The sequence below is a fragment of the Rhinopithecus bieti genome, unplaced genomic scaffold (assembly GCF_001698545.2).
Source record: "Rhinopithecus bieti isolate Rb0 unplaced genomic scaffold, ASM169854v2 scaffold_315, whole genome shotgun sequence".
Lineage (NCBI taxonomy): Eukaryota > Metazoa > Chordata > Mammalia > Primates > Cercopithecidae > Rhinopithecus > Rhinopithecus bieti.
The window spans coordinates 2,214,808-2,228,817 of record NW_016803481.1 but is presented as its reverse complement, the minus strand read 5'-3'; the positions used below and the strand labels follow the sequence as shown (position 1 = coordinate 2,228,817).

The 14,010-nt window shown below is 41.4% G+C and overlaps 2 protein-coding genes across 6 annotated transcripts in view; one reads left to right on the top strand and one right to left on the bottom strand.

The window, feature by feature from the left end:
* CCDC25 (coiled-coil domain containing 25) overlaps window positions 1–9,082 on the bottom strand; it is a 28,061-nt gene extending 18,979 nt beyond the window's left edge. The window contains exons 1-2 of one of the 4 annotated variants that reach the window (XM_017885089.1): window positions 8,816–9,082; window positions 414–461 (exon numbers count right to left, since the gene is read on the bottom strand). In XM_017885089.1, the coding sequence (XP_017740578.1) occupies window positions 414–435 (22 nt within the window). In that variant the 5' untranslated portion in view covers window positions 436–461; window positions 8,816–9,082. Of the gene's footprint in view, window positions 1–413; window positions 462–8,382; window positions 8,553–8,815 lie in introns of those variants that run through there. The other 3 variants (XM_017885081.1, XM_017885093.1, XM_017885103.1) reach the window with 3 other exon arrangements.
* Window positions 9,083–10,247: 1,165 nt separating this feature from the next.
* The window catches only part of ESCO2 (establishment of sister chromatid cohesion N-acetyltransferase 2), a 29,875-nt gene continuing 26,112 nt past the window's right edge, over window positions 10,248–14,010 (top strand). Inside the window, exons 1-3 of one of the 2 annotated variants that reach the window (XM_017885047.1) lie at window positions 10,248–10,463; window positions 11,344–11,412; window positions 12,517–13,007. In XM_017885047.1, coding sequence (XP_017740536.1) covers window positions 12,522–13,007 — 486 coding nt within the window. In that variant the 5' untranslated portion in view covers window positions 10,248–10,463; window positions 11,344–11,412; window positions 12,517–12,521. Of the gene's footprint in view, window positions 10,464–11,343; window positions 11,413–12,199; window positions 13,008–14,010 lie in introns of both variants that reach the window. The other variant, XM_017885037.1, reaches the window with a different exon arrangement.

Sequence of the window (14,010 nt, the reverse complement as noted above, 5' to 3'; positions counted from 1 at the left end):
AAAAAAAAAAAAAAAAAAAAAAAAAAAAAAAAAAAAAAAAAAAAACAGAAAATGATCTCCAAAGTTCAAATCACAGAGGATTTTCTTTAATTTGAAGTAAACAGCAAAGTTTAATCTCTGATTCATATTACTGTAAATCAAATAACAACACAATACTTCTTGTAAAGTGTAAGTTTCTAATCAGCAACAGATGGACCAATTAGTTCAAATATTATTTTATACAATTAAATTCTAGGAAAGTTAATCCTTTGGAGTTCCTTATAATGGATGAGCTTGTTTTGTTTCTCACAAGCTAGTTTATCAAAGTAGGTGAAAACTCAGAACCAACCTGGGTCGGGGGCATGGAAGGTGGTGACAGAGACACAACACTTACCTGCTGAAAATTTCAAAATCAAATGCTTTTGAAAACTTACTTTCATATTTATCTTTTCCCATGTAAATAGTGTAGGCAGATGAATTAACTAAGATAAAACAAAAATAAAAAACAATTAGTAACTTCATTACCAACAAAATTGTTTCACGTGAAAAACAAGTGACAATGCTTCCATTAGGGGTTGGCAAACCATGGCTCATGACCCAAGTCCAGCCTACCACCTGTTTTTGGACAGCCCTTGAGCTAAGAATGGTTTTACATTTTAAAGGGTTGGAAGAAAAGCAAAACAAAGAAAATAAGCCACAGAGATTGCAGGTCACTCACAAAGCCTAAAATATCTACTACCTGGCCCCAAAAGAAAAAGTTTATCATCCCTATCAATAGCTACTTTCCTACTTTCTCAGGGTTACAGTTCAATGGTATTGCCAGTCCAGTCCTATACTTTTCCCTTCAAGATTAAAAAAAAGAAAAGAAAACTAAACCCTACAACTAAGTTCCTATGTTTATGAAAGTTTTATTTTGCATAATTTTTTTAGCCAATATTACCCATCATATTCCAGGTGTGCTGCAAATTCTAACAGGCTCTCTATTGCATTCAGGGAGACCATGACTCTCCAGCTTCTAAACCAGTGACTCTGACCCCTGATCTACATTAGAATAATCTAATTATGTCCCAGCTTCACCTCAGATCAACTAAATCCAAATCTACAGTGGGCAAGAGTGAGCATTTGTGTTTTCTAAAAGCCTTCCAAGTAATTCTAATGTAAGGTCAGGGTCAGAAACAACTATCCTAAATCAAGTAGAATCTTCTGGGTATGCCTCATCCTAGAAATGACATTTGCTTTACCAAGGTAGTGTTTTTTGTTTTTTGTTTTTTTAATTTTTTATTTTTTTTTTTGTTTTTCTACCAAGGTAGTGTTTTATTGCAGACATCCCTGAACTTGGATTAAAGTTTCCTACTGAAATTATAACTGAGTGCCAGGTTTCAAAGCTAGTCTACCAAAACTTGTTTGATCCAATTAGACTAAACTCCTGAATTTACAGACACTGGGCCCTCAGGCTACAAAGCCTGCGATGGAGAAGTACTGAAGCATAAATATACACTGAAGCAAAGTACCGATAAGTGCAGGGTTGGGCTGGACAGTCTGTTGGCTATGACTCCACAGCACAGAACACACACATGTACCTGGAGCCCTGAAGGACAAAGAGCAATATGCTCTCCTAAATTAAAAAGTCTTATATCAGAGAGATTTCCTGTACTTTCAGTAATGAAAAGTTTCTTAAATGATCAATCCTAGTTGCCTTTCTTAGGGGAGAAAAAACTAATTCCTTTGTTTGACATTTATAATAACTAAGTACAGAAGTAGTTGAGAAAAGTACCTTGAAAAAATGTGTGCATTGCCAAGTTTACAGAAATGCTTGTCTATTACTGACCATTGTAGTACCTCGATCAGGCCTTAGTGTAGCACGTAACAAATGCCAAAAGGTTGGGAATAAAACTAAAAAGCATTTCAGATTCTCTCTGAATGGCCTGGCAATAGTTCAAGTGTATACCCTTTCAATCCTATAATGTCACTACCTATAATGTCACCATAATAGAGTACCAAAATACTCTACCAAGCAATAATCTTTTTACAACCTAAACACCCCTTAATAGAGACTCTTTAGATATATTACAGATTTGAACATCCATAAACAAAATACCATGTACCCATTAAAAAGAAATGGCAGGTGAAGAAATTAAGTACCAGAACAGTATTTTTGTGTATCTATATATAAGAAGATTCAATTTATAAAAAATAAATTATAATGGTATGTATGTGTGTATACACACACACATATACATGTTTTATTTTTATATAAGCACATACTTATTTATATGTATGGAAGCATAAACATTTTTTAACAACAGTTATCTTGGTTAGCCTGCTATAAAACGTACAGATGGCTTTTGTAATTAGAACAGAATTTTCAAAATAATGATATAGGCCAGGTGCGGTGGCTCACGCCTGTAATCCCAGCACTTCAGGAGGCTGCGGTGGGCCGATCACTTGAGGCCAGAAGTTTGAGACCAGCCTGGTCAACATGTTGAAACCCCATCTCTACTAAAAATACAAAAATTACTGCCAGGCGCGGTGGCTCACGCCTGTAATCCCAGCACTTTGGGAGGCCGAGGCAGGTGGATCACAAGGTCAGGAGATCGAGACCATGCTGGCTAACACGGTGAAACCCTGTCTCTACTAAAAATACAAAAAATTAGCCGGGTGTGGTGGCAGGCGCCTGTAATCCCAGCTACTCAGGAGGCTGAGGCAGGAGAATGGTGTGAACCTGGGAGGCGGAGCTTGCAGTGAGCCGAGATCTGGCCACTGCACTCCAGCCTGGGCGACAGAGCAAGACTCCGTCTCAAAAAAAAAAAAAAAAAAAAAAATTTAGTCAGGTGTGGTGGCACACGCCAGTGATTCCAGCTATTGGAGAGGCTGAGGCATGAGGATCGCTTGAACCTGGGAGGCAGAGGTTGCAGTGAGCCAAGATTGTGCCACTGCACTCCAGCCTGGGCGACAGCAAGACTGTCTCAAGAAAGAAAAAATAACAACTGACATAAAATATTAATAAAGTTAATTTATTAATTAACCAAGCTCTCTAAGATACAGTCAAAAGAATAACAGAGGAATGTTTTGACGGTTGACTTATTAAATGAGGTGATTAAGAAAATGACCATAACAAACCTAAAGTGAGGGGCATTCTACAAAGTAATTCAACTAACAATGCCATGATGGCTCAAGCCTGTAATCCCAGCACTTTGGGAGGCCGAGACGGGCGGATCACGAGGTCAGGAGGTCGAGCCCATCCTGGCTAACACGGTGAAACCCCGTCTCTACTAAAAAACAATACAAAAAACTAGCCGGGCGAGGTGGCGGGCGCCTGTAGTCCCAGCTACTCGGGAGGCTGACGCAGGAGAATGGCGTAAACCCCTGAGGTGGAGCTTGCAGTGAGCTGAGATTCGGCCACTGCACTCCAGCCTGGGTGACAGAGCGAGACTCCGTCTCAAATAAAAAAAAAAAGAAAGACAAAGACTGAGCAACTGCTCCCGATTAGAGGAGGCTACAGAGTAATGACACCTGAAGAATGCAACAATGATTTGTAAGGTATTTTTTGTTACAAATACATCATTACGACACTAATGGGAACTGGATAAAGCCTGTTCATTAGATAATAGCCATGCTGCAATGTTAATTTCCTAATTTTGATAATGAAAAATGTCTTTTGAGAAGAGAATGCCCTTGATTTTAGAAAACAAATCTGAAGCATTCAGGGGTTAACTGCAACTTACTAACAAATGGTTCAGGAAAAAGGTGTGTGGGAGAGAAAAAAATACAGAAAAAGAGAAAGGGAAAAAGAAAGACAAGGCATGTGGTAAAATGCCAGAATTTGTAGTCACAGTGGCTCACGTCTGTAATCTCACCACTTTGGGAGGCTGAGGCAGGCGGATTACTTGGGCCCAGGAGCTCAGGACCAGCCTGGGCAAAATGAGGAAACCTTGTCTCTATAAAAAAAAAATTAAAAATTAGCTGGGTGTGGTGGCTAAAGTGGGAGGATCACTTGAGCCCAAGAAGTTGAGGCTGCAATGAGCTGTGACTGCACCACTCCACTTGCCACTACATTTCAGCCTGGGTGACAGAGTGAAACTGTCTGAAAAAAAAAAAAAAAAAAAATTGGGGTACTCTGGGAGAATATACACGAAATCTTTTACTAGTAACTTCTCTGAAAGACTGAAATTATGTCATAATAGAAAATTAGTCTGGGCACAGTGGCTTACACATGTAATCCCAACACTTTAGGAGGCTGAAGCGGGAGGATCACTTGAGGCCAAGAGTTCAACAACAGCCTGGCCAATATGGCAAAACCGTCCCCACTAAAAATATAAAAATTAGCCAGCCGTAGTAGGGTATGCCTGTAATCCCAGCTACTCAGGAGGCTGAGGCAAGAGAATCGCTTGAACCTAGGAGGCAGAGGTTGCAGTGAGTCGAGATCATGCCACTGCACTCCAGCCTGGGCAACAGAGTAAGACTCTGTTTCAAAAAAAAGAAAGAAAAGAAAATGAAAAATATAAAGGAACATCATTGCTGCGCAACAAGTCTGAATTAAGTTCCTTTCCATGTTAAGAAGGAAAAGTAAACTGAATTATTCTTGTTCATTTGTTATTCTCATCTAAATAATATGGCTGACTAGTACTGGAACTCATTATTTGGAAGACACATGACTTACGGGTAGCAACCAATCCAACTTCAGAGGTGATCTGATTATTTCACAATTTATAGAACAACCTACTTTTAGGTAGATGATATTAACAGGTATTAAAAGTACAAGTGGACTTTGAGCCAAGTATCTATAATCAGATGGTCTTGAATTTGACATATTAGACTAATGTTCAATTATTCCCTTATGAGACAACATGAAAGAATGAAAATGGAACACATTTTAGTCACGTATTAATCTTAAAATGTAAAAGAACAACTTCCTATGACGATTTTCTTTCCATTTTAAAGAAGTTTTTATGCAGTAAAAACCATCAGTTAGTTGAAAACTTGGCAAGCCATACAAATTCATTTCCTGAAGATTCTATATATTTGTTGTTTCTATACTGCCAATATGTAAAGTTTTATTACTATTTTACTGAGAAAGTTATGATTTTTCCATTAACTTTGCAGTTTTAAAAGATCAGCTACACAAGCGCAGTTTTATTACGCTTAGAGGCCAAATACTTTTCTAACAGGAAACAGTTCTGATATTATAATGGGAGTCAATGAAAAAAAACAGGACCCACAAATCTAATGAAGCATTTTGCTCTATTAAGGGCAGCTGTGTATGTGTGACTAGCACTTAAAGAATTTAGAGTAACTTTAAGGGGAATAGAACAGCATCAAATACATTCAGTACCTACACACCCTGCTTGTATATGTTTTTCCGTTGTTGGGTTTATATGGATATCTATGTTGTTGAAGATTTACGAGTGGAGAAGCTATAAAGAGATGCCTGAGTTGCCAAGAATGAAAATGCTTAGAGGCCTATAACGGTATATGATTTTTCAGGCTGGTTTTGAATTTTGTTTCTAGTAATTTTAATAATATGGGTAAAACAAACCAAATGTAGAGAGACAGAGAAATAGCTCACGGCACACACTGTGGAAACCTAAACTACTGAGAAAAATAAGGAGATGTCAGTGTGATGACGGTAGAAGAGTAGGGTCTGTGAGTTACAACTTACCTGGGCCTCAATTTTATTTCTAAAGAGAAGTACCACCTTATTCAAACCCACACAAACAACGTGGAACTAGTTTCACTTAAATCTTACCTTTTGGCCCAGCATGGTGATTCACACCTTTAATTCTAGCACCCTGGAAGGCCGAGGCGGGTGGATCACCTGAGGTAAGGAGTTTGAGACTAGCCTGGCCAACATGGTGAAACCCCATCTCTACTAACAAAATACAAAACTTAGCCGGGCATGGTGGCATGTGCCTGTAATCCCAGCTACTTGGGAGACTGAGGCAGGATAATTGCTTGAACCCAGGAGGTGGAGGTTGCAGTAAACTGAGATCACACCACTATACTCTAGCCTGGGTGACAGAGGGAGAAGCCATCTCAAAAAAACAAAAAACAAAACAAAACAAAACAAAAACTCACCTTTTGTAATTCCAGAATTTTGGGAGGTCGTCGAAGTGGGCAGATCACTTGAGCTCAGGAGTTCAAGACCAGCCTGGGCAACATGAAATCCCATCTTTACTAAAAATACAAAAATTAGCCAAGCATTTTGGCTGGTGCCTGTAATCCCAGCTGCACCAGAATCACTTGAACCCAGGAGGCAGAGGTTGCAGTGAGCCGAGATGGTGCCACTGCACTTTAGCTTGGGTGACAAAGCAAGACTGTCTCAAAAATAAATACATAAAATAAATCTCACCTTTAGGCCAGGCGCAGTGGCTCACGCCCGTAATCCCAGCACTTTGGGAGGCCAAGGTGGGGGGGGCAAATCACTTGAGGTCGGGAGTTCGAGACCAGCCTGACCAACACGGAGAAACCCCGTCTCTACTAAAAAAATACAAACTTAGTCAGGCTTGGTGGCACATTCCTGTAATTCCAGCTACACAGGAGGCTGAGGCAGGAGAATCGCTTGAACCCGGGAGGTGGAGGTTGCAGTGAGCCGAGATCGTGCCATTGCATTCCAGCCTGGGCAACAAGAGCAAACCTCCGTCTCAAAAAAAAAAAAAAAAAAACAACTCACCTTTAGTATATAGAGTAGCAACAGAATAGACAGTGCTATGAGTAAGAAAAAAATGGCATTCATTTATTCAACAAGCATTTATTGAGAACTACTAGCCAGTCACTAAGTTAGGGAAACAAGTACAGTAGTCCCCCCTTATCTGTGGGGGATGCCTTCCAAGATCTCCAGTAGATGCCTGAAACCAAGGACAATACTGAATTCCATATATAAAGGGACTTGCCGCATAATGATGTTTTGGTCAGCAACAGACCACACATACTATGGTGTTCCCATAACATTATAACGAAGCTGAAAAATTCTGATCACTATTGCCTGATGACCTGGTAGCCATCATAACACTGTGGTGCAACTCACTTTTTCTAAGTTGAGACCCGTTTAAGCACACCAATACCATTGTGTTACAACTGCCTACAGCCATTCAGCACAGCAACGTGCTGTACAAGTTTGTAGCCTAGGAGCAACACGGTATACCGTACAGCCCACGTTTGTGGTAGGCTATACCACAGGTTTAAGTATACTGTACCGTGTTGCTACAACAATGAAATCGCCTAATGGAGCATTTCTCAGAATGTCTTCTTGTCATTAAGGGACGCATGGTACTGGTATTCCCTATACATATATACCTATGATAAAGTTAATGTATCAGTTCGGTGGAGTAAAAGATTATGGACAACTAGTAATAAAATAGAACAACTATAACAACGTATTGTAATAAAAGTTATGTGACTCTGCTCTCTCTCTCCCTCTCAAAATATCTTATTGTACTGTACTCACTCTTTTTCTTCTTGTGATGATGTGACCACGGAAAGCGAAACACAGGACAAGTAGGGACTACTGTAAAGAGAGCCTGTCCACGCCCTCAAGGAGCTTACACTCTAGCTCAAGCAGACACCATTTAATACCACGTGATAAGTGCAATGTCAAAGGCATACTTGGAACGTTAAGTGGGTTCCAGATAAGGAACAGCTAAGCAATCTTGGGGTGGGAGCCAGGATCAGGAAAGGCATCTTGGAAAAGATGGGCCAAAACTGTCTTAAGGGAATTAGCTGGGGGCTGACTTTAGGAAAGTGGAATAACAGGAACAGAATGAAACCAATTCGGAACATGGCATTTCCTGGGAACGAAAAGCACCCTTTCCTTATCTGTCAAAGATAAGTCAGAAGCATTATCACAGGTCACTTCTGAGATCTGGGACATCAACTGCCCAGGGAATGGCTGGGTGGACATTCCAGGGTCTTTTTATTGTTTTCTGTTGCAACCGAGACCCTACAACCCCTTCCTGAAAGGGTAAGGCGCACTTCCCTTAAGAAAAAGTTGTTAGCAAGTGTGTCCTTTCTCACGGGAGATAAATGATCAGGGTGCAGCCAGAATAAAGGCCGCAGATGGAAGATGGGAAGAAGACTTGGGATAAGGTGTGTGGAGGAGCCCACAGGCTCTGGCCCAATTCCAGGGAGTGACGGGATGTCTTTCCGATTGGAGAACGAGAACTCCCCGATACTAATACAGCAGTGGCATCGCCCCTCCGCGCCCCCCACGCCATGACGAGGGGACGCCGGGGGAAACCCTGCAGTTGTGGGAGGGACAGACGTGCTGGGGGAACGAGAGGCCGCGGGAAGAGGCACTCGCATCGAGGAGGCATTTTAGGGCGAGGGTCAGGGGCAGCGGCGGACTGGGGGTCCCGGCTTCGGAGCCCGCTGTCCAGCAGGGTCCCGGAGGGCGCGGCGCCCACTCACCGCTGCTGCTGGTGAAGTAGAACACCATGATCACGGGAGCGGTGCGGTGACTCCACCGCGGAGCAGCAGCGCTCAACTCACGAAGCTCAGGATACCAGACTCTCGGCGGCCGCCTGGTCCTCGGAACTCCTCCGTGCATGCACTTCCGGCGGACGTCGGGGAGCGTCATAGCGCCGGCCGTGGGCGCCATCTTTAGTCTTGGCGAGGCGAAGGGTATTGGCAAGGAGTTTGGTTCAATGATTTGTGGGTTAAGGGAAAGAGGCTAGGCATCTTGGGCACATTAGTTAACCTATCTGTGCTTCACTTTCCTCAGCAGCGAAATGAAGATGATACTAGAGCAGCTAACTCACAGGATATTTTTTAGGGTTAAATAAGTTAATGGGCGCCAAGGGTTTAGAACATAGCACACAAGCGAGTTGTTTCTAATACTCACCGGGACAATATACCTCTTGGGGATTGGACTGTGTTCTGGCTTAAATCGAAGGCCTGCCATCCCAAACCTCTGAACCTCAGAGGTACTCCTGCTGTAAAGTAGGAATAATCATACTCATGTAAGGCTCCTGCAGCACTTAGTTTTGCCCTGATTATTTCTCTTGAGAAAGCACTTTTATCTGAGGAATGTGAGTCCTTTTAAATTACTAGGTCTGGAGAGGTATTAAAATGAGACCCCATCATGTTCTACTATCTCCTTGAGCTATATATTCATCTCCTGAAACTACCTGCTTCTGCCACAAGTAGCTACCTACTAACCTACCACTGTCACACAAGACACTATGACCCACACCCTACAGCTTAACAATGTCTAGCCAATCGCTGATGCATGTAGTTTCTATAAATGAGAATGCTTGACAGTTGTGTATCAGCCCACTTCCTGTCCTCTTTTTTCGTCTTTAAAAACCTGCTTGTAGCAAAGGCCGGACAGAGCTCATATCCAAAGCTACTGGTGGAGGGTGGGGGGTCGGGAGGGTGGAATCTTCTGGGCAGCTGTCTCCGCTTTAACTCAAGCAAACTCAACATTCTTATTTTTTTGCCTCAGCCTTTCCTTTTAAACTGACACTCTTAAATCACTCTCACTGACTTCATTCTATGACATTGAGGGCATCACTTAAGGAAATTTATTTACGTGCTCGCTTTGACAGCATGTATACTAAAATTGGAATAATACGGAGAACATTAACATGGCCCCTGCTCAAGGATGACATGCAAATTTGTGAAAATTAAATTTGAAAAAATAAACATAAAACCCTAAACTTATTTGAAACTAAAAATGTGCCAGAAACACTGTACCAGGAGCTAGTGACACAAAGATAGTAACAATAGCTAACAATAACCGTTTTAGGAACTTTCTGGTTTTCCAAAGTAAAAATTTAGCTCTGTTCTGTAAATAGCAATTGTTTTGGGGTTCTCAGTTGTATTACTTGTAAAATGGGAATGGCAATAGATATTAATACCTTATGGATTGTGGTGAGAAGTAAAAGAAACAAAACATGTAAAGCATCTGGCACATAGCAGGTGTTAAGTTTTATATTTTAATTTTAAAAATAAAATAGTGAATAGAAACCTAAAGTTACTGATTTAAAAGTGAAACTAGCTTCAAATGTGAAAATAAGTGCATTCAGAATCTTGGAGAGGCCTTTATTTATTTATTTATTTATTTATTTATTTTCGAGACGGAGTCTTGCTCTGTCGCCACGTTGGAGAGGCCATTTTACAAAAATTTCTTACCCCAAGTGACCCCAGAATGTACATCGACGTCAACCGGGCCGAGAACTACAATTCCCAGAATGCACCTAAACAAGGCACCGGGAACGGAGCCCGGCGTTGCTGCAGGGAATTGTGGGTGGCGTGGTTTCCCTCAGAGCTTTTCACCTCACCAGGGCGCGAGAATCTTGGAAACAGCCACCAGGGTGGGCGGGGTAAGGGCTGGTGCTCCACCAATCACCGAGCCAGTCCCTGGAAGCGTTGAGCCGTGGCCAATCGGAACGCAGCGGTCTTCCTCCTAGCCTGGCGCGCGATAATTTGAAGACGCTCACGGAGCAGCTGGCTGGGCTGAGGAGAGTTTGCTGGGTTCTGAGGCGCAGGTAACCTCTGAAGTAGGCCGAGGCAGAGCTGTGGAAGGCTGAGGCGAGCGGGAGACCTTGTGGGACGTGGGGACGAATGTCACGGGAAAAGAGCTTTTGCTTGGCGCTCGGCAGGTCCGCGACCCCGAGACCGAAGAAGCCACTAACCCGTTCTCCGCGCTCACAGGCGCCGGGTTTCCATCTTCCCGACATCGGCGTTTCCTTGTTTTGGGTTTAGGGTTTGTTTGTTTCCCTGACCGGGTTCAGGGTTGGGACGCTTTCCTCTCCTACCTTTCCTCGCTTAGCCGCAGAGGGGCCATTCCTTAAGCCGCAGCTCGACCTGAATTCCCAGAGACCCTGGCATTTCAGTTCATTTATTAATGGCTTTGAAATAACGCTTGTGTGCTGCTTTGGGGAGAATTTCCCTGATGCCAGGGAAGGGGAAGGAAATGAACTCTGACGAGCCACATAGCCGCCTGCTCGTGCATTCTTGCATTTGTTTTCAGCAGCCTCACGACTTTAAGAGATTTTTATAAAAAGGGAAGCAAACGGCTTGCTCCAGGCTCCTCAGCTAGGAAAATGGCAGAGAACTGTGCTTCACCCATTTTCTTGCTGGGCTCTGATGAAAAGTTACAAACGGCCTCTGCCTTCATTGAAGGCTGTTGAGATGGGGAAACAAGAAGAAAATGTCTTAAATGGACTATTAGGGAAATATAGGGTGCCATGGAAGCAGAACAAGCGCGTGTAACCCTGGGAGGGGTGGAAGGAGAGCAGTGGCGAGGAAGGCCTCCCGGAAAATAGGGTTTTAACTTGGTGTGAAATAGACTAATTAAAGGGGGTGTAATTTTGATAAAGCGACTTTTAATATTTTGATGAATGTGGTTATTGTCATTTCTTTTAGGAATTCAATAAAGAAAATGGCAGCTGTTACTCCAAGGAAGAGGAAACAGGATTCTTTGAACTGTGACAGGTGAAGCTCAGCCTACGAATAGAAACTCTCAGAAAAATCCACCTTGTCTCTCTTGTTCTCTCCTATTTTCTAAAATTTTTGTTCTTCCACTAGCCTACTCCTTGTGGCTACAGTGATAACCTGATAACCTATATTCTAATTCTAGCTAGGAAATACATTAAGTTTTCATAACGAATTATTTAGTCCTTTTCAAGGGAATCAAAGAAGGCTGTTTTTTGGTTTTTGTTTTTTTCTTTTGACATAGAAGCAGCCCATTGAAGAAAGCTATTTTCTATGGCTAAGAAATATACCAGATTGGCTATTACCTTGTTCCTTTCTATTCCCCTATAATATTTTACATAGTGTCTTGCATACAGTAGATGCTTGTCTGGAAACAATTCTAGAAAGTTTGTGTACTCAGATATTAATTACTCTACCTAGGAAAAGCCCCAGGGGGTCAGTTCATTACAGACAAATATTATAGGGGACTTACAGACAATAGAGCAAAATATATGAGCTATCATTTATATATGGCCAACACATAGAAATAGATTTTAAAACACATGCGTATATGTCTAGCAAAGCTTCTTTGTGTATGGTATTTGTTTTCATGAACATTGGGCTCTTTGGGAAGATATTTGAATGTTTTATTTGATAAAGACAATTTGAGAATCCTGTTAAACTAATAGAAAATTGTGTGTATGTTTGGGAGTACATGTATTAATATGACCTATAAGTAGAGCTTATTAGCAGTAGATTTATGTAAATTTTGACACAAAATAATCTTAATGGACTTTTTTTTTTATAGCCTTTTACACTTCACTGAAAATCTGTTTCCATCACCTAATAAAAAGCACTGTTTTAATCAAAACAGTGATAAAAATGAAGAAAACCTGCATTGCTCTCAACAAGGGCATTTTGTTTTAAGTGCACTCAAAACAACTGAAATAAATAGACTGCCATCAGCAAATCAAGGCTCACAATTTAAATCTTCTGTGTCCACTGTATCTTTTTACAACCAAAATAAGTGGTACCTCAATCCACTGGAGAGAAAGCTAATAAAAGAGAGTAGATCTACTTGTCTAAAAACTAATGATGAAGATATATCTTTTCCCATTGTGACAGAAAAAATGCAGGTAAAACCAGTCTGTTCCAAGAAGAACAACAAAAAACCACAGAAGAGTTTAACTGCTAAGTATCAACCAAGGTATAGACACGTCAAGCCTGTATCAAGGAATTCTAGAAATCCCAAGCAAAATCGAGTAATCTATAAGCCAATTATGGAGAAAGAAAATAATTGTCATTCAGCTGAAAATAATCCCAGTGCTCCTCGGGTTCTAAGCCAAAAAATAAAACCACAAGTTACACTCCAGAGTGGAGCAGCATTTTTTGTTAGTAGAAAAAAATCCTCTCTTAGAAAATGGTCCCTGGAAAATGAGCTGTCACGGGGACTCACCCAAAAGAATAAATCAGAAGTGATCGAAGATTCTGATGTAAAGACTGTCAGTGAAAAAAAAGCTTTTGAGACAAGGCAAGTGCCAAAGTGCTTGATCCTAGAAGAGAAATTGAACATTGGACTAAGTGCAAGCAGTAAAAATCAAGAGGAATTAATAAAGGTAAAGCTAAATATATCACTTTAAAAATGGCTATATAATAAAACTTTAGTATGACATAGCTGAATAAAATTTTATTTTCTGGACTGCTTTTATAAAGCCAGATAGCAGTGTTTAGTTATTGTAAGGAGTTTATTTATTTATTTATTTTGAGATGGGGTCTGTCTTTGTGACCCAGGCTGGAGAGCAGTGGCACAAATACTGCCCACTACAGCCTTAACCTCCTAGACTCAAGTAATCCTACCAAGTAGCTGGTACTATAGGTGCACACCACCTCACCTGGCTAATTCTTGCATTTTTTTGTAGAGGCTGGGATTTCACCATGTTGCCCAGGCTGGTCTCGCACTACTGGGCTACAGTGATCCACCTGCCTCACCCTCCCAAATTGCTGGGATTATGGGTGTGAACCAGTGCACCTGGCCCGGCCCCATTTTAAGTTCTCAATAGGTACATGTAGCTGGTGGCTACCATATTAGACCATGCTGGTCTAGAACTTCTATTGCTGATCTCCTGTCTATAACCTTCATCAGAAAAAAAGTTGGGTTCTGTGGGGCAGCTAGGGGCAGAAAGCCACTGAAGCAGCCTTAAGAAAGGTTGTCTCCCAGATCAGGGCTTCCATGTCTGTGGTGGCTTGTTTATATACATCACAACCCTTGTAGCTGGAGAAATGGTAGGCTTATGTGATACCCAGTACACTCAGGCTTATAGTCATGTCTTTCCTAACCCACCTCTCATCATTGCCTTCCTCACTCACTTCTCTCAAATTCAACCCCAGTTCATATCTCTTGTAATCACCTAAATTTCAAACCTCAGTGGCAAAGATTATAAACTGGTGGCCAGTAAACCAAATCTTGCCCATAAATGTTTTGCTTGGCCTACATAATTTTAAAATTGGAGCCAAAATTATTTTAAATACAAGAAATTTCTGGTGTCTCATGAAATATTGAAAGCTGAGCCTTCATTTCTACATGGCAATAATCAGCTGAATATCAGGCTGAGTATCATA